Genomic DNA, 21850 nt, shown 5'->3' with positions numbered 1-21850 from the left:
GAATTAAATAGGAATTGAAATGTGTTTTTAAATGCATGCAAACTTGTTTAAATTATATCTTGAGTTTCTGTGATCCAAAAATTATGAAATTTTGTGGGTAAGCTATTATTGCTTAGTATAAGCTCTGATAAAAATTTGAGAGTTATTTCATGTATGGTTTTTGAGTTATCGATTTTCCTTTTATCATTGATTGATATTTGTGTAAATTTTTGTAAATTATCTAGGACTCCTATGACCATGAAACTTTGTGGGTAGTATCCTAGTACCTTAAGGATGCTAGGAAAAATATGAAATCTATTGCTTGACACTTTTCACTAAGGTTTCCTAATTATGTCATTTTAAGCCATTATGTCTTATCATTTTTGTGTAGGCTGTGATACTTGTGCAAATGGTGTGAAATTTTTATGAAGGTCTACTTAGAGCATGTAGTATTTACTGTAATTTTTGTAGATTTAATGGTGTAGTTTTCATATATGTTTACCATTTCCTCTAATTAATTAAATAAATTATGAAAGATATTAAAAGAAATGTTTTGGTGAGGAACACCCTACTTTCTGGTGTTCTTGTGATATGTGTAATAAGTGAGTAGAGTTAGTTTTATCCAATTATGTGTTTACATCATAAGTTAATAATTATTTTGTTGGCATTATGTCCCTCTGGACAGATCTGGGGACTTTATAAAGTTCCCCATGCTAATTTGGTTGGATGTGAATGTGGTGAACACAAAAGTTGTAGATAAATTATGTATCTAGCTCCTGTCAAAATTTGATGGCATTTGGCCCAGTAGTTTAGGAACTACAGCTGTTTAAAGTTAGGTTCCAGTTTTGCCTACTCTCTGTCTTGTGAGGACAGAGTTCTGTTGATTAAAGAATTCAACCTGGTAAAGGTTGGAATCATGCTTTGAGGTCTAAAAATGAATTGTAGACAATTTCATGAGCTTTCCAAATTGTCTTGTTGCATGTCATTTGGAATTGTAGATCTTCAGTTATTGTCAAATTACTGTACCGCTATATAGTCTCTGCTTTGCTGAAATATAAATCCTTGAGTGTATACCTTGTTGCAATGTTCTCGTTGATTGTTTAGGAGCTAGCCTAACTTGAGAACATGCTTAGGTGCAGGTGCTAGGTCCTTAACTGAAGACAAGCAATTATACATTAGGTTGTATAAACTTGGTAAGTTAATGTAATTTGAATAGGGCTTAAGTTGGAATATGCGGACTATAGTGAGCATGTGCATTCCCCGAGCATCCCTGACTTCGTTCATGTGCATCCTTGATATTTATCTTGCGCGTTCATGCAATAGGTATGCCGGAGGGAGTGACATTGCTGGAGTTCGAGGGAGCCAACCAGGAGGAGGAGCCCGAGGTGCAGGAAGTCAATGAAGCAGCCGTCGTGGATGAGTTGCCCGAGTGCCCTGACCACCAGCCTTCCTCTTTCCTAAAAGGCAAGCCCCAGAGCATATTAAGTCTCCCATGTTTTTACAAATACATTGAGTATCTTTTATTCGTTGATGATGCATTAAGTATAGGAATTGGTTGGAACCAATTGTTGCATTATATATCCCTCCTTGTCCAGATATCGCACTGGAATCCTATTTAAGTTTAGGAACGGGTTAAATGCTTAGCCATGCTTAGTGCGGTAGAAGTCAGGTGATTTCCTGTCACCTGTGAGCTTTAGGATGAGGTGGATCATGGTTGGCTATATTTGCTATCGTGGAAAAGAACCATGTTAATAATAAATTAAGACCGGGCGGAGTCTTGTGTAGGTTTGGACATAGTGACTCTATCTGAGTCGTTTAAGGACCAATACGCTGTACGTCCTTATGTCATGTTGAACGTAGCCTAACACTTAGCAGGCCGGATAAGTCGTTCCGATCACGAAGCCAAGTAGCTCGACTCAGGCCGAGGACGCGAGCAGTGGCGTGCATTCTGGAGGTAGTAAGGATGTGCGGAGAGCCATTGGCATAAGTCCAAGGCGGGTTAGAGTCTCGAACGACCTTGGCAGAGTGGTTCTCTGAGAATGTCGATCTGTTCGGACTCACGACTCCTGAATTGTACCAACGGTGACTTGTTTGCGACCCTGATGGGGGAAGCAAGGTTTGTGTTAGGAATACCCCTCTAGCTGGATAGGAATCGATTCGAATCGTCGTCTCTCCTGGATAGTGAGAACTTAACTGAGTAGCGGCAACGTAGATTCAATTAATTTAACGATATGGTTAAATAGATGATGATGATAATGTTGCCACAATGTATACCTGATATGGTTATTAATGTTGGCATCCTAATAAAATGATTGCTTAGTACATGTGCTAATATAGATGACAGGTTAATGGCTAAAAGTCACTGCTAGTTCAGGTTAAGAGTTGATCATTATTACTTATGCTTTTCCACAAAAAGAAAGTGTCAGCCAGATCCACTAAATTAAGCTATGCATAATCATTGGTGTCATTTGTTTTGGTTTCTGACGGGTAAGTCTAGCTGAGTACATTCTCATACTCAGGGTTTATTCCCTCTTGTTGCAGATGACCTTCTATATCAGGGATTCTGTAAGTATTGTCTCCACCCGGTGGGTGATGAAGACTAGATCATGGGCATGATCTCCGTTTCTCTTATCTGAATGCTTTTGCGGGTTGTGATCAGCGAACCAGTATTTGTATTTGAACTCGGGTGTGTAAGTTAAACTATTTGCTTCCGCGTACTTTACAAGACTTGTTTTGTAATAACGATGACTCTGTGATGATGTAATCTATTTGCAAACATCTGTGAAATGTTGTAACGTATGATATGTTATGTTGAATTACTATGATCTTGGTTGTATGCAAGTTGGTTTGAAATCCTTCGAGATTTCAGTTGACTACCGGGTTTATATGGGCTCAAGTTCGAGAATTTGATCGTTTCGGTGATTGTTTTTGTACTGTGCTCTTATAAATTGGTCGGTTCTATGACATTGTCAACACGCTAGTCCCCGTTGTGTCGACCGCTCACTTGGTGGTTCAGCAGCTAATTGGCATCACCCGCCAAGCCCGCACGTCAGGCGCCGCAAGAACCTACCTTGAAAGTGAGGGTAGCTCAATGACATGCTTTACTGGAGTTGCTCTTCATGGCTCCCGTGGGGCGAGCACAATACCCCTCACAAAGCTCTTCTCCAGAGCACCGCACAAGCTTCTTGCGGGCTTCGACGGAGACTGCCACCAAGCCGTCTAGGTGGTGGCAACCTCCAAGAGTAACAAGCACCATCGGCTTGCAAGATGACCACCTAGTGCCACTCGATGCAACATCACGATGCAATCGCACTAGAATCGCTCACTCACTCAATCGGATGAACACTATCAAGTTAGAGTGAGTTAGAGGGCTCCTAAGGACTACCACATAAGCAAACCAAGGCTCTAGTGTGCTCAGCAACCAGCCCAAGGCCAAGACCCCTTCTATTTATAGCCCCCACAAAAATAGAACCATTGTACCCCTTCACTAGGCATAGCTCGGGGTGACCGAACGCTCCGGTCAGATCGACCAGACGCAGGACTCCAGCGTCCGGTCGTCCGATGCTTGCCACGTGTTATCAGCTTCAAACGTTAATCACCCGATATCAACGGTCATCAGTACATTTAAGTAGCGACCGGACGTGCTGCTTAAAGTGACCGGATGCAGGACCCCAGCGTCCGGTCATTTCTATTAAGGTTCCACTCTCGACCAGACACGTCCGATCATGCTCGATCGGACTCACCCAGCGTCCGGTCACTCACTGTCTCCTCTATGTGCTTCCACGTTAGCAGGACCGGATGCACCCCGTCAGTGTTCGATCACGAAGTGACCCAGCGTCCGGTCAAAGACCGACGCCTGCACCTTCACTGCTGCCACTGACTGAATGTAGGACCCCAGCGTCCGGTCACTACGTGACCAACGTCCGGTGCACTCTGTGAAACCCTGTCTTTTCTGTACAGGGCGCCGGTGGCACCGTCGGACTGTCCACACTCTACGGGTAGACACTTCACCAGTGAAGTTTTGAACCCTTGTAAATGTGCCAACACCACCAAATATACACCATCATGTGTATGTGTGTTAGCATTTTCACAATCGTTTTCCAAAGGATTAGCCACTCAACTTGCCACGCCACTCGATCTAGCGACGATGCAAAGTTAGATCACTCAAGTGGCACTAGATGACCGATATGCAAACAAGTTTGCCCCTCTTGATAGTATGGCCATCTATCCTAAATCCGATCATCAACTTCTCTACACACCTATGACCGGTGAAATGTAATGCCCTAGGTTATACCTTTGCCTTGCGCATTCCATTCCATCTCCTCCAATGTCGATGCAACACATGCACCAACACAATCCACAATGATATGATCCACTTCATATCATCACATGATCATATTGGTTCATCGATCTTGACTTCACTTGCTTTTCACTGTTGCCTTCGTTCATTGGCGTCAAGTCTTGCTCAAGCTTCACTGCCACGCGGTCCATCGCTCCAAAGACAACAACTTGCCCTTCACGCTTGCAACCGGTCTATCAAGCCAAGTCATGTCTTGATCTTCTCCACCTTGATCACATGACTCCATGCCATGTCTCATGTGCAATAAGCTCCTTCATCATCACATGTGTGAGCTTTGCAACATCTCCAAGCCACTTTCACCTTCATGGCATATATTGCTCACACACATGTACCTGTGGACTAATCACCTGTGTATCTCACATAAACACAATTAGTCCACCTAGGTTGTCACTCAATTACCAAAACCACACAAGGACCTTTCAACAAGATCAAGCGGGACGAGCGCGACACCATTGTCAAGCATAAGGCGCGCCTTGTCGCCCGAGGCTTTATCCAACGCAAGGGTATCGACTTTGGAGAAGTCTTTGCGTTGATAGCGCGCATGGAGTCTATCCAACTACTGCTGACTTTGGCAGCAGCGAAGGATTGGTGCGTCCATCACCTAGACATAAAATTGGCCTTCCTCAACGGCGAGCTGGCGCAGACGGTCTTCGTCAGATAGCCTTCGGGTTTCACCGTCAAGGGAGCGGAGGACAGGGTGCTTCGACTGCGCAAGGTGCTCTACGGGCTATGGTAGGCCCTGGGAGCGTGGAACACCAAGCTTGACGCCACGCTAGGCGAGCTTAGGTTCACGTGGTGCGCAATCGAGCACGCGTTCTACATGAGGCGACGGGGGAAGAGGAGGTCGTCTGCGGCGTGTATGTGGACGACTTGATCGCCACCAACGCGTGTATGGAGTACATCAACAGCTTCAAGCGTGAGATGGTGGCTCGTTTTCAAATAAGCAATCTCGACGCGCTCTCCTACTACCTCAGCATCGAGGTGAGACAGGGGAAGGAGACGCTCACACTTTGTCAGAGCGCATACGCCTCGAAGCTGTTGGAGCAGAGTGGCATGGCTGAGTGCAAGCCGTGCGTAACTTCGATGGAGGAGCGACTGAAGCTGACGAAGGCCAGTACAGCGGCGAAGGTAGATGCAACACTCTACCGAAGCACCATCGGCGGTCTGCGCTACCTAGTTCACACGAGGCTGGACATTGCATTCGCCGTGGGCTATGTCAGCCGCTTCATAGAGGATCATCGAGAGGATCACTAGGCTGTAGTGAAGCAGCTGCTGCGCTACGTCAAGAGGATGGTGGATCATGGGATCGTCTTTTCCAAGACCGACGGAAGTGGGCAGCAACTCACTGTGTTCAGCGATGCAGACATGGTGGGGGACATCGACGGACGACGGAGCACCTCTGTCGTGCTCGTCTTCCTCGGGTCGGCTCCAATCTCATGGTTGTCGCTGAAACAGAAGGTGGTGGCGCTATCCACATGCGAGGCAGAGTACATGGCGACGGCCACAGCGGCGTGCTAAGCTGTGTGGCTGCGCTGGCTGCTGGGCGAGCTGACCGGTGTGGAAGCTCACCCACCAGCACTGATAGTGGACAACCAGCTCGCCATCACCCTCGCAAAGAATTCGGTTCTCCACGACCAGAGCAAGCACATCGACGTCAAGTTCCACTTCCTCAGGGACTGTGTCGATGGATGGCAAATTGTCATGGAGTTCGTTGAAATTGGTCGGCAACTCGTGAACGTCCTCACCAAGCCACTCAGTCGTCTTCGGTTCACGGAGTTGAAGAAGATGATAGGCATGGTGAAGGTTCTAGGGTTAGCAGAATTAGAGAAAGAATTATTAAGTAATCTGATGCTCCCATGTATGAACGCGCGGCAGGGACAGACGGCGAAAGGCTCTCTGCTGTTGCACTGTAGCCGTTGCAAGGGCAGGCGTCGAAAGGCTCCCCTGCCGCACTGTAGCCACAACAGGGGCAGGCACCAAAGTCAGCCCTGCTGTCACATCTAGTCACTGTAGCAGCATGACAGCCTGACATGTCTATGCACTAGGATTAGATTGATAGAGTTGTATATATAGTTTCCCACTGTAACTCAATAAAGAGAACGAGTTCAGTTTTACCATATCCTCTGCAGAGCTTCGGCCAACGCTGGTGCTTGTGCTGTGTATGTGCGCGCTCTATTCTTCCTTCCTTCTTCTACCTCTAGCTATAGTGTATGATCAACAACGCCGATGAGTGATCAGCTCACCTGTTCCGAAGGTCCAGGGGCCAACAGACTTGTCATCTGCCTGTGCCACTGCCTACACGGCGGAATGAGGTGTTCTTCTAGTTCTGCCGTTCTGGTGTCTGACCTCAGAGAAAGCTTCGAATAGGATCCATCTCTTGTTGCTTAAAGGGCTGCTAGTACCGGTTGATGCATTCACTGGATAACCAGGAATGAAACTATCTAGAGCATGTTGATTTATGCCTCTGGTATTGATCTTTTTAACGAGCGAGGCAGTAGGATTTGAATAGGGATAATAAACAAGTGCCTCGACCTGATTCATATTTTCGTACCACTGTATTTCACATCAGTGGTCTGCTATTTCGCAACTTTAGGGTATGCTATTGATGTTTACAACTTCAGGGCATCACTTAAGGTTCTTGCCCTTGAGCTTGTCTTCCTGGTAATCCTGATGACCTGATCACTTCTTCCAGGCTTAGTTCTTGGCCCACCGTCAGCATCCCTTTTCACATTCATTCAGATTCCGGCCTGAAGAAGCTTTGTTTAAGCAGATCCCAAAACCCAGCCAACCCTCCCCGTAGGCCGTAGCAATGGCCAACCTCCTCACCACTTTTATCTTCCCCAAGAGAACTCTTGCTTGTTTGCTGGACACAAAATTAGTCAGCTTTATGGTGAAGGTAGAGCAAATTAGAAGGGAGTATTCTTACGCATATATATGGTAAAAATTTAGACAAAATCATTTTTTAAACATTTTTTACACCCCTACTTTCAATGTAGCTTCGCCCCTGAACCCAGCAATCTTTAGCAGCAAAACCTCCAAACTTTTCTACAGTGCTTTCTAAAAACAGAATTCATTTCCTAGCTTCCAAAGCCCCATAGATAATAAAGCAGCAGTACTAAGAATATTGTGAATAACGTATTTCTTAGTACTATAAGCCGGACCTTTCGTACTAGTAACTCACAACAGAACATTAAAAACATCACGGGTGATGCACTGACTCCTCAATACAGAAAAGACAACTTGCCTTCTTTTGCTTATATTATCCCTAGTCAGGACTCAGGACCTAGGACCTTGTTTTATGAAAGAAACCACAGAAAAAAAAAACCTAGGTGGTACCTTCAAAGACCAAACACTGTCTGCAGAGAGCCGTTTGTGTGCCTTCTGCAGGTGCAGCTTTAGTGAACTCGTACTTAGACCAACATTCTTGCTGCAGATTGGGCACACCTTCATTTCTGGACGCTTGTGCTGCCAGTCCATAGATACCTTACCATGCAGCCTCTTATCAAGGGCAAGGAGAGCCTTGGTGAAGCCATCGTTTGGCTGTGCTCGACAGTGTCCTTTCTTCAGTAAGTTCCAGGCTTTTAGGAGAGTGAAACCCCTGAAAAGTACATCTCTATCATGTCAATAGCAAAGCTCCAACAAAATTCTTGTGCAGCCATTATCATGCAATTCAGTCGCAACTGGCAAAAGTATGACTGCTTCAAATAGGCAAGTATGACTGTGTATATCTAAGTGCATAGCAAAAGCTACATATCTAGAAAAGCTAAAATGTCTTGTAATTTGGAATCGAGGGACACAGTGCCGGAGGCTCCCACATGAGTGGGGTCTGAGGAAGGGAAAAACCGAGGCAAACCTTCCCCCGCAAAATCTGCGGAGAGGCTGCTTCGAACCCGCGACCTGGTGACTCAGTGAGACAGCTCTCACCACTACACCAGACCTGGTGACTGCACATGTTCATAATAGATCTAAAATACTAACTACTCTAGTTCAGTTCAATGCAAAGCAATATAAATCAGAAAACTACCAACAAACTATTTCGCAGATCCTTCACCAATCAGAATTAACACTACCTAGTTTCGATCAACTTATTTCTGTCCAAGTTTACAGCAATATGTGCTTGATCCAGGTGAACAAAGAAATAGGGCATTGAAATTTTCAAGGAAATAGTATCAGTAGATCTACTTTTTGTTATTATAATATTTTCCATGAGCATAATCTACCAAACAGTCACTTGCTCATTTTAGGTGGTCAAACCCAACCCTCATGTTCTACCATATCCTTACTTCTAGTGTATGTGCGATGGTCCTTTATGAGCATCTACGACTCTCACATGATGCTCACCTAAATTCCATCGCATTTATTGTTTGTCCATATATACAGCAGGCTGCAACTCATGCGGACCACCAAGAATTAGGACATTGCAATAAGGATCAAAACTAAGAGAACAATATACATATTTTCCATCAGTTTGTTATCTGTGCACATTAGATTGAATGCAATTCATGCAGAACACCAAGGATTAGGCATTAAAGTTTATGGATAAAAAAATATTAGAGGATCACATGTCATTGTTATGCAGCATTGTCTATGCACACAAACAAGATCGCTAACAGACTAATTGGTATGGATGATGAAACACAACTAACATATTCTATTGTATCCATGCACCATGCTTCAACCGACCCTAAATCTGTGATGGTCCTTTATGAGCACCTACGACTCACATAGCGCTCACCTAAAATTCATCAACTTCATTGTTTGTCCATATTTACAGCAGGACCCAACTCATGCGGCCTACCAAGAATTAGGACGTTGTAGAAATCATATAAAATATAATATTTTACCCATCACACTATGTTTCTGTAAATATATAACCATATCAGCAAGAAGGCTGCCAGCATGTTTGCAAGTTAAAGCTATAAATCAAGAACGAAGAAACATATCCTGCTAGGTTCTTACTAATCTCTCGCAAGTGAATGTGGTCCCATTATGAGCACTTACAAATCATTTAATAATCAACTAAATTCCATCAACCTTATTCATTGTCCGTACGCAACTCATGAAGCCTGCCAAGAATTAGGAGATTAAGTTAAGACTTAAGAGCACACAGAGGAACATATTTACTATTTGCAGGCTATAATTGTAGAACAGGTTGACAGGTTGATTAATCCACAGTTCCAGACTCCAGTTCATTTTAGCACTTCCAGAAAGGACACTTCTGAAGGAGACATATTTTTGAAATCATATAAACCAAACCTAATTTCTCAAATTATTACCAATCCATATTTACAGCAAGACACAACTCATACATATAGCCTACCAGAGTGGCAGAGTCTTTTAGATGAACTCTAGGTCAGCTAAAACAATTAGTCTATTTGTTTATGCACATTAGAAAAACAGATCAAGTTCACTTAATAAAACAACATTGTCATTGACCATACATGAATAACAAATGAAAGGTGTTGCTAATTGATAGTCATAGATCATGTGTTGGCGGTGCAATATGAGCCTACTAAATACCAGTAAACGGAATACTTACACACGACAGGGATGACTTGAAGGAGCTACATTTGCGTTTCTGATTAGTCTCAGAGGCATGTGTTCTTGTAGTTCACTTCTCGCCTATCAGATGTGACCTGGGAAGTTCTTAATATATCAGGTGTGACCTGGGAAGTTCTTGTAGACTTAGATTTTCTGTTTGCCTTATTAATATTCTTCTTCGACATCTTACACACGACAGGGAGGACTTGAAGGAGCAACGCTTGCGCTTCTGATTAGTATCAGACGCACATGACTCCTGTCTAAGCACGACTCATCACAATTTTTGACCCTAAAGAAAATATTCCTAATTTAAGATAACTTGGACTCTTTTTACCCTTTTTGTAGAGTCCAACATGTCTCGTCCTGGCGCCGATCATAGCCTTTGTCGTTATCCGCTGGCGATATCTGAAGAAAGCCGATTCCAGTTTTGCATCTGAATCAGCTGGTTTCGATCTGCACGCAATTGATTCCTTGATGACATGATCTGGAACTTTCGAGTCCCTGTGACTCTTCTTCCAAATTTTGGTGTAAACACCTCCAAATCATCCTCAGCAAGTTCTGGTTTGAGCACACAATGGAAGGTTTGACTTTAACTTCCAAAATAATAAGTTGGAATCTCAAAATGCAACATGGAGATCCAGTGAACAACTGAATATACAAGGTGCCAAACATATACTTTGTCTTTTAAACAGCTGTAAACCATATGAAAAATGATGCACAAATCCAACTAGATTGACACAACTGTAAAGCCCAATTAGGTGGGAAAAATAACCGACATTCAAGTTCCTGATAAAGAAACTAGTTTGTTGTACAAGTCTAGACTGCTGTAAGATCCAAAAGTAAATAAAATAATGTACATGGCATAGTCAACAACAGTTGGAATCTCAAACTGCAACGTGTAGATGTAGCTACCATACAAGGTGTCAACTTCTAGTGTGGTGACTGTTTTACACCAATGTAATCTTATCTTTAAGAGACAACTCTGAGCTACACAATGCACAGCAGAAACAAATAGAGATGAAGCTTTTTCATTCTTATTCTTATAGTAGCAGCAAAAGCAGGCTCAGGAAGGGCAGTTGCCCACGACGAACCATGGAAAGCAGAATGAAATTTGGACAGTAATGTATTATATACCTAAAGAGGACAAACTAACTTCAGTAATCGAGAGAGTGCAATCAAACACAGAAAGTAACGAACTGTCACTACAAAAGAGCCCATATCATAAAGAATGAATACGAAGTGGAACCCACGAAGCCAAGGTAATGGTTACTACGCCAAAATTACTCAAAAAATCAGATTTCAGTAGCAGCCCAAGTATTTTAAAAGCGGACCAGTATCAAGATAACGATGAAACCTAAAGAGGAACAGTCAAAGCTGGGGCCAAGGAACTTGGTTCCTCTCCTTCCTTGCCTGCGAACTTCTGGTAGCAGTGAATCTGAAGCTCCTTGCCGCCAAGACGCGCCGCCGTCCCAGCCTCAACGACTCTCTTGCGGAGCTCCTCGTGCTTACAGATCTGGAAGTAGAGGTGCTCGCGCTCGACGGAGAGCTCCTTGGCCTGCGCGTACGCCTGGCGCAGCATCTTCACGAGGCGGTCGTACGCGCGGCGCCACGCGGGCAGGTAGACCTGGCCCGGAGCGGGCGTCGGCGCCGGCGCCGGCACCAGCGCACCGCCGTCATCTCTGGCCATGGAATCCGCTAGAATCGGAGAGCAGAGGGAGGCGGAGCCGCGGAAGGGACGGCCGCCGCTTGGGGTTTCCTGTGGAGGTGCGGTTTGCGCCTCGAGGAGGAGAGCGGTGGCAGCGTGAGCGTGGAGCGGACGGAGCGGAGGGGAGATGACCGTTGGATGCGGGGGCCGGGGTTTAGGGTTCGTTTGGTGGGCCCCGCCTGACATTCACGGAATTTGAACAGGAATGGGCCAGTTTTGCCAGAGAGGGAGTCATTGGCTTCTTGGATTTGGATGCCTGGATGAGTAGTCGGGCCTGGGCCGCTGGACGCAAAAGGAGTAGCTACGCCAGATTCAAGTTCTTGACAAAAACCAGCAGCTACTCCATTTTTTTCCACACTGCTTTCTGAAAACAAAACATTTATTAGCTTCCAAGAGCCCCCATAGAGCAGCAGTACTAAGAATATTGTGAATAACGTAATTCTTATTGCTAAGCCATACTCTCTCCGTCCACAAAAGAATGCAATCCTCGCATTTCAAGAAACCCAATGCTTTAAAATTTAACTAAACTTATACAAAAAAATACTAACATTTATGATACAGCATAGATATCATTAGATTTATTATGAAATATACTTTCAGAATGAACTAATTTAGAGACATAAATGTGAATACTGTTTACTGAAAACTTGATTAAACTTGAACCACTAAAACGAGCATGGATACCATAGTTGCATTCTTTCGTGGATGGAGTACTTCGTACCGATTCACAACAGAGCATTTAAAAAATAGCAGGGATGCACTTACTCATTTTCACTAGAGAAAAAAGGCAACTTTCATCAACCTCCCTTCCTTTGTTTTTATATGGGTCAGGACTCAGGACCTTGTTTTATGAAAGAAACCACAGAGAAAAAATGTACCTTAGGTGCCACCTTGAAAGACTAAACAACAGGAATGAACACGGGAACATACCCATACAATTAATAACTCTCCCCTGGTTACCTCGTGAATGGTCTAGGAAACCGATCACTCCTAGAGGCCGGAACTTGATTACGCAGGTGGACGAACTGGTTGATCCACTAACTGGAGACTGGTATAGGGAGCTGGTCCGGGACATTTTTTGGGAGGCAGACGCACGTCTGATCTTGGCGTTACCCGTGCATGAAAACAGACCGAACAGCCCAGCATGGCATTATGACCCAAAGGGACTGTTTAGTGTGAGGAGTGCTTACAAAGTCTGCCGAGATCACCTGCTGCGAGCTAGAAGAAACACTGAAGGGCAGAGCAGTAATGTGCAGATAGAAGACAAGGTGTGGAAAGAGCTATGGCAACTGAACTGTCCAAACAAAATTAAACATTTTTTCTGGAGATTTGCACTGAATAGCCATCCCTTGAGAAAGAATTTGATGCAAAGGAAATTGAAGATTGATGCTTCTTGCCCGGTATGCAGTAGACACGATGAGGATGGGGGCCATTTATTTTTCAAACGCAAAACAATGAGAGGTGTGGTGCTTGCTCAATTTAGAGGAGGAGAGAAAATTGATGGCGGATATGCCCTCAGCCAAAAAAGTACGCATCTATATTTTGTCCACCAACTGCAAAAAGAGAATGCTGCTACTCATTGCGGAGGTGGAGGGGGGAGAGGAACAATATCAGAACAGGGGGAAAACTAAGATGTGCAGCTGCAATCGCCCATGCAGTGCAAGTGTATGTAACAGAAGTGTCAAAGACTGACGATGGCACAAAACCTTTCCAACGTAAAGAAAAAGGTGGTTAAAACCACCGGAGGGCAAGCTGAAAGTGAATTGTGATGCTTCTTTCTCTCCGAATTCGTGTGACGGTGGGTGGGGATATGTCATTCGTGATTCAGATGGCGCTGTGGTGTGTGCGGGGCGTGCAAGAGTGGAGTTTCTTCTGAACGCTTTCCAGGCCGAGGTAATTGGCTGCATACATGGAGTTCAGGCTGCTGTAAACGCAGGGATCTCCAATCTTATTCTGGGGACAGATGCTACCTTGGTGCAACAAGCGATCAACTGGAGACTACGGAGCGTCGATGGCTGGGAGTCTCCTGGAGAAACTGGATAGTTTGGTATCCGCCAATTTTAATTCGTTTGTTTGCTTAGCAGTTCCTAGAGATTGTAACAAGGTTGCTCACGAGTTAGCAATCCTTGGGTGTGCTTGTACTGAGGGATCTGAGCCAGTTTTGAGCTCTGAACAATCAGTTTATGAATAATGAGAAGCCACCCATTATATATAAAAAAAAAAGATTGAGAGGAGTACATCCCATTAGAAGAAAACTGCAAATTGCAGACTACACGTACAAGAGCGTAGTCTTATTCCTTAGTGTTGCGCCCTTCATACCTCAACATTCTTGTGCTAATCATACAGGCGTGTGAACTAAACCTATTGTCACTAAAGTTCAGTCTGATAGTACAAGTTACGGCAGTGTGAGCCAAGTACATTGCCTCAGCTATAGTACAGGAAAACAGATCAGAAGCTCAGCTCATTGATGAACACCTTGGTCAGCTTCTGAGACGGGCTCAGGCTTCCTCCTCGGCTGATCCGGAGTGACTCGATCGATTTTTGGATTTCCATGGTCATGGCGCTGTCAACACTGCCTGCAGAGAGCCGCTTGTGTGCCTTCTGCAGGTGCAGCTTGAGCGAACTCGTACTTAGACCAACATTCTTGCTGCAGATTGGGCACACCTTCATTTCTGGGCGCTTCTGCTGCCAGTCCATAGATACCTTACCATGCAGCCTCTTATCAAGGGCCAGGAGAGCCTTGGCAAAGCCATCGTTTGGCTGTGCTCGACGGTGTACTTTCTTCAGTAAGTTCCAGGCTTTTGCGAGAGTGAAACCCCTGAAAAGTACGGCTCTATCATGTCAATAGCAAAGACGACGGAGCACCTCTGTCGTGCTCGTCTTCCTCGGGTCGGCTCTAATCTCATGGCTGTCGCTGAAACAGAAGGTGGTGGCGCTATCCACATGCGAGGCAGAGTACGTGGCGACAGCCACAGCGGCGTGCTAAGCTGTGTGGCTGCGCTGGCTGCTGGGCGAGCTAACCGGTGTGGAAGCTCACCCACCAGCACTGATAGTGGACAACCAGCTCGCCATCACCCTCGCAAAGAATCCGGTTCTCCACGACCGGAGCAAGCACATCGACGTCAAGTTCCACTTCCTTAGGGACTGTGTCAATGGATGGCAAATCGTCATCGAGTTCATCGAAATTGGTCGGCAACTCGTGAACGTCCTCACCAAGCCGCTCGGTCGTCTTCGGTTCACGGAGTTGAAGAAGATGATAGGCATGGTGGAGGTTCTAGGGTTAGCAGCAGAATTAGAGAAAGAATTATTAAGTAATCTGCTGCTCCCCTGTATGAACGCGCGGCAGGGACAGGCGGCGAAAGGCTCTCTGTTGTTGCACTGTAGCCGTTGCAAGGGCAGACGCCGAAAGACTCCCCTGCTGCACTGTAGCCACAACAAGGGCAGGCACCAAAGTCAGCCCTGCTGTCACATCTAGTCACTGTAGCAGCATGACAGCCTGACATGTCTATGCACTAGGATTAGATGGATAGAGTTGTATATATAGTTTCCCACTGCAAAGAACGAGTTCAGTTTTGCCATCTCCTCTGCAGAGCTCCAGCCAACGCTGGTGCTTGTGCTGTGTGTGTACGCGCTCTATTGTTCCTTCCTTCTTCTACCTCTAGCTATAGTGTATGATCAACAACGCCAATAAGTGATCGGCTCACCTGTTCCGAAGGTCCAGGGGCCAAGAGACTTGTCATCTGCCTGTGCCACTGCCTACACGGCGGAATGAGGTGTTCTTCATAGTTCTGCCGTTCTTGTGTCTGACCTCAGAGAAAGCTTCGAATAGGATCTATCTCTTGTTGCTTAAAGGGCTGCTAGTACCGGTTGATGCATTCACTGGATAACCAGGAATGAAACTATCTAGAGCATGTTGATTTATGCCTCTGGTATTGATCTTTTTAACGAGCGAGGCAGTAGGATTTGAATAGGGATAATAAACAAGTGCCTCGATCATAAACGATCAGCCTTTTCGTTTGGCTGTGGCTTGTCGTAAACGATCGTAAATTTCCAGCCGAAACAGTATTTTTCTCTCACACAAACCAGCCAGCAGTACTTCTTCACGAACCAGAACGATACGAACCAGCCAACCGAGCAGGCTAAATAGTAGTGGTCTGCTATTTCGCAACTTTAGGGTATGCTATTGATGTTTACAACTTCAGGGCATCACTTATGGTTCTTGCCCTTGAGCTTGTCTTCCTGGTAATCCTGATGACCTGATCACTTCTTCCAGGCGTTCTTGGCCCACCGTCAGCATCCCTTTTCACATTCATTCAGATTCCGGCCTGAAGAAGCTTTGTTTAAGCAGATCCCAAAACCCAGCCAACCCTCCCCGTAGGCCGTAGCAATGGCCAACCTCCTCACCACTTTTATCTTCCCCAAGAGAACTCTTGCTTGTTTGCTGGACACAAAATTAGTCAGCTTTATGGTGAAGGTAGAGCAAATTAGAAGGGAGTATTCTTACGCATATATATGGTAAAAATTTAGACAAATCATTTTTTAAATTTTTTTTACACCCCTACTTTCAATGTAGCTTCACCCCTGAACCCAGCAATCTTTAGCAGCAAAACCTCCAAACTTTTCTACAGTGCTTTCTAAAAACAGAATTCATTTCCTAGCTTCCAAAGCCCCATAGATGATAAAGCAGCAGTACTAAGAATATTGTGAATAACGTATTTCTTAGTACTATAAGCCGGACCTTTCGTACTAGTAACTCACAACAGAACATTAAAAACATCACGGGTGATGCACTGACTCCTCAATACAGAAAAGACAACTTGCCTTCTTTTGCTTATATTATCCCTAGTCAGGACTCAGGACCTAGGACCTTGTTTTATGAAAGAAACCACAGAAAAAAAAAACCTAGGTGGTACCTTCAAAGACCAAACACTGTCTGCAGAGAGCCGTTTGTGTGCCTTCTGCAGGTGCAGCTTTAGTGAACTCGTACTTAGACCAACATTCTTGCTGCAGATTGGGCACACCTTCATTTCTGGACGCTTGTGCTGCCAGTCCATAGATACCTTACCATGCAGCCTCTTATCAAGGGCAAGGAGAGCCTTGGTGAAGCCATCGTTTGGCTGTGCTCGACAGTGTCCTTTCTTCAGTAAGTTCCAGGCTTTTACGAGAGTGAAACCCCTGAAAAGTACATCTCTATCATGTCAATAGCAAAGCTCCAATAAAAATTCTTGTGCAGCCATTATCATGCAATTCAGTCGCAACTGGCAAAAGTTAAGACTCTTACTCTCTAAGCATCAAATAGGCAATGTATGACTGTGTATATCTAAGTGCATAGCAAAAGCTACATATCTAGAAAAGCTAAAATGTCTTATAATTTAGAATCGAGGGAGTATATTCTGTTCCAAATTATAAGACGTTTTGACATTTTTAGATGCATTGTTTTTACTATGTATCTAGACATTGTGTATATCTAAGCGCATAGCAAAAGCTATGCATCTAGAAAAGTCAAAACGTCTTATAATTTGGAATGGAGGGAGCAGCTCTTTGTTAAAGATCACAAACACCATCGAGCAAGGGACTGCACATGTTCATAAAAGGGGGGGCGGGGAGGGGGGGGGGGGGGACACAGTGCCGGAGGCTCCCACATGAGTGGGGTCTGAGGAAGGGAAAAACCGAGGCAAACCTTCCCCCGCAAAATCTGCGGAGAGGCTGCTTCGAACCCGCGACCTGGTGACTGAGTGAGACAGCTCTCACCACTGCACCAGACCTGGTGACTGCACATGTTCATAATAGATCTAAAATACTAACTACTCTAGTTCAGTTCAATGCAAAGCAATATAAATCAGAAAACTACCAACAAACTATTTCGCAGATCCTTCACCAATCAGAATTAACACTACCTAGTTTCGATCAACTTATTTCTGTCCAAGTTTACAGCAATATGTGCTTGATCCAGGTGAACAAAGAAATAGGGCATTGAAATTTTCAAGGAAATAGTATCAGTAGATCTACTTTTTGTTATTATAATATTTTCCATGAGCATAATCTACCAAACAGCCACTTGCTCATTTTAGGTGGTCAAACCCAACCCTCATGTTCTACCATATCCTTATGAGCATCACACTATGTGCGATGGCCCTTTATGAGCATCTACGACTCTCACATGATGCTCACCTAAATTCCATCGCATTTATTGTTTGTCCATATATACAGCAGGCTGCAACTCATGCGGACCACCAAGAATTAGGACATTGCAATAAGGATCAAAACTAAGAGAACAATACACATATTTTCCATCAGTTTGTTATCTGTGCACATTAGATTGAATGCAATTCATGCAGAACACCAAGGATTAGGCATTAAAGTTTATGGATAAAAAAATATTAGAGGATCACATGTCATTGTTATGCAGCATTGTCTATGCACACAAACAAGATTGCTAACAGACTAATTGGTATGGATGATGAAACACAACTAACATATTCTATTGTATCCATGCACCATGCTTCAACCGACCCTAAATCTGTGATGGTCCTTTATGAGCACCTACGACTCACATAGCGCTCACCTAAAATTCATCAACTTCATTGTTTGTCCATATTTACAGCAGGACCCAACTCATGCAGCCTACCAAGAATTAGGACGTTGTAGAAATCATATAAAATATAATATTTTACCCATCACACTATGTTTCTGTAAATATATAACCATATCAGCAAGAAGGCTGCCAGCATGTTTGCAAGTTAAAGCTATAAATCAAGAACGAAGAAACATATCCTGCTAGGTTCTTACTAATCTCTCGCAAGTGAATGTGGTCCCATTATGAGCACTTACAAATCATTTAATAATCAACTAAATTCCATCAACCTTATTCATTGTCCGTACGCAACTCATGAAGCCTGCCAAGAATTAGGAGATTAAGTTAAGACTTAAGAGCACACAGAGGAACATATTTACTATTTGCAGGCTATAATTGTAGAACAGGTTGACAGGTTGATTAATCCACAGTTACAGACTCCAGTTCATTTTAGCACTTCCAGAAAGGACACTTCTGAAGGAGACATATTTTTGAAATCATATAAACCAAACCTAATTTCTCAAATTATTACCAATCCATATTTACAGCAAGACACAACTCATACATATAGCCTACCAGAGTGGCAGAGTCTTTTAGATGAACTCTAGGTCAGCTAAAACAATTAGTCTATTTGTTTATGCACATTAGAAAAACAGATCAAGTTCACTTAATAAAACAACATTGTCATTGACCATACATGAATAACAAATGAAAGGTGTTGCTAATTGATAGTCATAGATCATGTGTTGGCGGTGCAATATGAGCCTACTAAATACCAGTAAACGGAATACTTACACACGACAGGGATGACTTGAAGGGGCTACATTTGCATTTCTGATTAGTCTCAGAGGCACGTGTTCTTGTAGTCTTCACTTCTCGCCTATCAGATGTGACCTGGGAAGTTCTTAATATATCAGGTGTGACCTGGGAAGTTCTTGTAGACTTAGATTTTCTGTTTGCCTTATTAATATTCTTCTTCGACATCTTACACACGACAGGGAGAACTTGAAGGAGCAACGCTTGCGCTTCTGATTAGTATCAGACGCACATGACTCCTGTCTAAGCACGACTCATCACAATTTTTAACCCTAAAGAAAATATTCCTAATTTAAGATAACTTGGACTCTTTTTACCCTTTTTGTAGAGTCCAACATGTCTCGTCCTGGCGCCGATCATAGCCTTTGTCGTTATCCGCTGGCGATATCTGAAGAAAGCCGATTCCAGTTTTGCATCTGAATCAGCTGGTTTCGATCTGCACGCAATTGATTCCTTGATGACATGATCTGGAACTTTCGAGTCCCAGTGACTCTTCTTCCAAATTTTGGTGTAAACACCTCCAAATCATCCTCAGCAAGTTCTGGTTTGAGCACACAATGGAAGGTTTGACTTTAACTTCCAAAATAATAAGTTGGAATCTCAAAATGCAACATGGAGATCCAGTGAACAACTGAATATACAAGGTGCCAAACATATACTTTGTCTTTTAAACAGCTGTAAACCATATGAAAAATGATGCACAGATCCAACTAGATTGACACAACTGTAAAGCCCAATTAGGTGGGAAAAATAACCGACATTCAAGTTCCTGATAAAGAAACTAGTTTGTTGTACAACTCTAGACTGCTGTAAGATCCAAAAGTAAATAAAATAATGTACATGGCATAGTCAACAACAGTTGGAATCTCAAACTGCAACGTGTAGATGTAGCTACCATACAAGGTGTCAACTTCTAGTGTGGTGACTGTTTTACACCAATGTAATCTTATCTTTAAGAGACAACTCTGAGCTACACAATGCACAGCAGAAACAAATAGAGATGAAGCTTTTTCATTCTTATTCTTATAGTAGCAGCAAAAGTAGGCTCAGGAAGGGCAGTTGCCCACGACGAACCATGGAAAGCAGAATGAAATTTGGACAGTAATGTATTATATACCTAAAGAGGACAAACTAACTTCAGTAATCGAGAGAGTGCAATCAAACACAGAAAGTAACGAACTGTCACTACAAAAGAGCCCATATCATAAATAATGAATACGAAGTGGAACCCACGAAGCCAAGGTAATGGTTACTACGCCAAAATTACTCAAAAAATCAGATTTCAGTAGCAGCCCAAGTATTTTAAAAGCGGACCAGTATCAAGATAACGATGAAACCTAAAGAGGAACAGTCAAAGCTGGGGCCAAGGAACTTGGTTCCTCTCCTTCCTTGCCTGCGAACTTCTGGTAGCAGTGAATCTGAAGCTCCTTGCCGCCAAGACGCGCCGCCGTCCCAGCCTCAACGACTCTCTTGCGGAGCTCCTCGTGCTTACAGATCTGGAAGTAGAGATGGCGCAAAGAAAAAAAGAAAACCTAGCGCGCGTTAGCGGCGGCGGCGAGCTGGCCTTCCCCGAATCCAATCGCAAAGAGGAACAACCCGCAGACGGGGACCCGAATCGTTCGTACCTGCTGGAGGCAGGCCTGGGATATCTCCTCGCGCTCGCGGAGGCCGCTCTGCAGGAACTGGAGCTCGGTGATGAGGTGCTCGCGCTCGACGGAGAGCTCCTTGGCCTGCGCGTACGCCTGGCGCAGCATCTTCACGAGGCGGTCGTACGCGCGGCGCCACGCGGGCAGGTAAACCTGGCCCGGAGCGGGCGTCGGCGCCGGCGCCGGCACCAGCGCACCGCCGTCATCTCTGGCCATGGAATCCGCTAGAATCGGAGAGCAGAGGGAGGCGGAGCCGCGGAAGGGACGGCCGCCGCTTGGGGTTTCCTGTGGAGGTGCGGTTTGCGCCTCGAGGAGGAGAGCGGTGTCAGCGTGAGCGTGGAGCGGACGGAGCGGAGGGGAGATGACCGTTGGATGCGGGGGCCGGGGTTTAGGGTTGGTTTGGTGGGCCCCGCCTGACATTCACGGAATTTGAACAGGAATGGGCCAGTTTTGCCAGAGAGGGAGTCATTGGCTTCTTGGATTTGGATGCCTGGATGAGTAGTCGGGCCTGGGACGCTGGACGCAAAAGGAGTAGCTACGCCAGATTCAAGTTCTTGACAAAAACTAGCAGCTACTCCAATTTTTTCCACACTGCTTTCTGAAAACAAAACATTTATTAGCTTCCAAGAGCCCCCATAGAGCAGCAGTACTAAGAATATTGTGAATAACGTAATTCTTATTGCTAAGCCATACTCTCTCGGTCTCTCCGTCCACAAAAGAATGCAATCCTCGCATTTCAAGAAACCCAATGCTTTCAAATTTAACTAAACTTATACAAAAAATACTAACATTTATGATACAGCATATGTATCATTAGATTTATTATGAAATATACTTTCAGAATGAACTAATTTAGAGACATAAATGTGAATATTGTTTACTAAAAACTTGATTAAACTTGAACCACTAAAACGAGCATGGATACCATAGTTGCATTCTTTCGTGGATGGAGTACTTCGTACCGATTCACAACAGAGCATTTAAAAAATAGCAGGGATGCACTTACTCATTTTCACTAGAGAAAAAAGGCAACTTTCATCAACCTCCCTTCCTTTGTTTTTATATGGGTCAGGACTCAGGACCTTGTTTTATGAAAGAAACCACAGAGAAAAAATGTACCTTAGGTGCTACCTTGAAAGACTAAACAACAGGAATGAACACGGGAACATACCCATACAATTAATAACTCTCCCCTGGTTACCTCGTGAATGGTCTAGGAAACCGATCAC

At 44.4% G+C, this 21850-nt stretch overlaps 1 protein-coding gene, 1 long non-coding RNA gene and 4 other non-coding genes across 8 annotated transcripts; all 6 read right to left on the bottom strand.

Moving 5' to 3' along the window:
* Window positions 1-6877: 6877 nt before the first annotated feature.
* Window positions 6878-10417, bottom strand: LOC136449902 (uncharacterized). Of its 2 annotated transcripts, XR_010758181.1 has the most exons (5): window positions 10215-10417; window positions 9879-9975; window positions 9299-9405; window positions 7676-7937; window positions 6878-7202 (listed from the first exon to the last, which is right to left on the bottom strand). It is a non-coding gene; the product is annotated as an uncharacterized lncRNA (long non-coding RNA). The 2 variants fall into 2 exon arrangements; XR_010758180.1 differs by having other exon boundaries at window positions 9879-10417.
* On the bottom strand, window positions 8630-8738 carry LOC136455777 (small nucleolar RNA snoR103). Its single transcript, XR_010759245.1, has one exon. It is a non-coding gene; the product is annotated as a small nucleolar RNA snoR103 (small nucleolar RNA).
* Window positions 9026-9131, bottom strand: LOC136455779 (small nucleolar RNA snoR103). The gene has a single exon (XR_010759247.1). It is a non-coding gene; the product is annotated as a small nucleolar RNA snoR103 (small nucleolar RNA).
* A 6216-nt stretch (window positions 10418-16633) lies between the features above and the next one.
* LOC136449900 (uncharacterized) lies at window positions 16634-20952 on the bottom strand. 2 transcript variants are annotated; one of them, XM_066450134.1, is made up of 6 exons: window positions 20601-20952; window positions 20369-20471; window positions 19293-19516; window positions 18955-19053; window positions 18417-18481; window positions 16659-16760 (listed from the first exon to the last, which is right to left on the bottom strand). In XM_066450134.1, exons 1-3 carry the CDS (start codon window positions 20835-20837, stop codon window positions 19347-19349), a joined length of 510 nt encoding a protein of 169 aa, XP_066306231.1. In that variant the 5' UTR covers window positions 20838-20952; the 3' UTR covers window positions 16659-16760; window positions 18417-18481; window positions 18955-19053; window positions 19293-19346. The 2 variants fall into 2 exon arrangements, with proteins under 2 accessions (XP_066306230.1, XP_066306231.1); XM_066450133.1 differs by lacking the exon at window positions 18417-18481 and having other exon boundaries at window positions 16634-16760.
* LOC136455780 (small nucleolar RNA snoR103) lies at window positions 17706-17814 on the bottom strand. The gene has a single exon (XR_010759248.1). It is a non-coding gene; the product is annotated as a small nucleolar RNA snoR103 (small nucleolar RNA).
* Window positions 18102-18207, bottom strand: LOC136455778 (small nucleolar RNA snoR103). Its single transcript, XR_010759246.1, has one exon. It is a non-coding gene; the product is annotated as a small nucleolar RNA snoR103 (small nucleolar RNA).
* Window positions 20953-21850: the final 898 nt, after the last annotated feature.

Source organism: Miscanthus floridulus, chromosome 5, assembly GCF_019320115.1.
Source record: "Miscanthus floridulus cultivar M001 chromosome 5, ASM1932011v1, whole genome shotgun sequence".
Lineage (NCBI taxonomy): Eukaryota > Viridiplantae > Streptophyta > Magnoliopsida > Poales > Poaceae > Miscanthus > Miscanthus floridulus.
The sequence above is the reverse complement of the archived record's forward strand: the minus strand, read 5'-3'. Positions and strand labels throughout refer to the sequence as shown.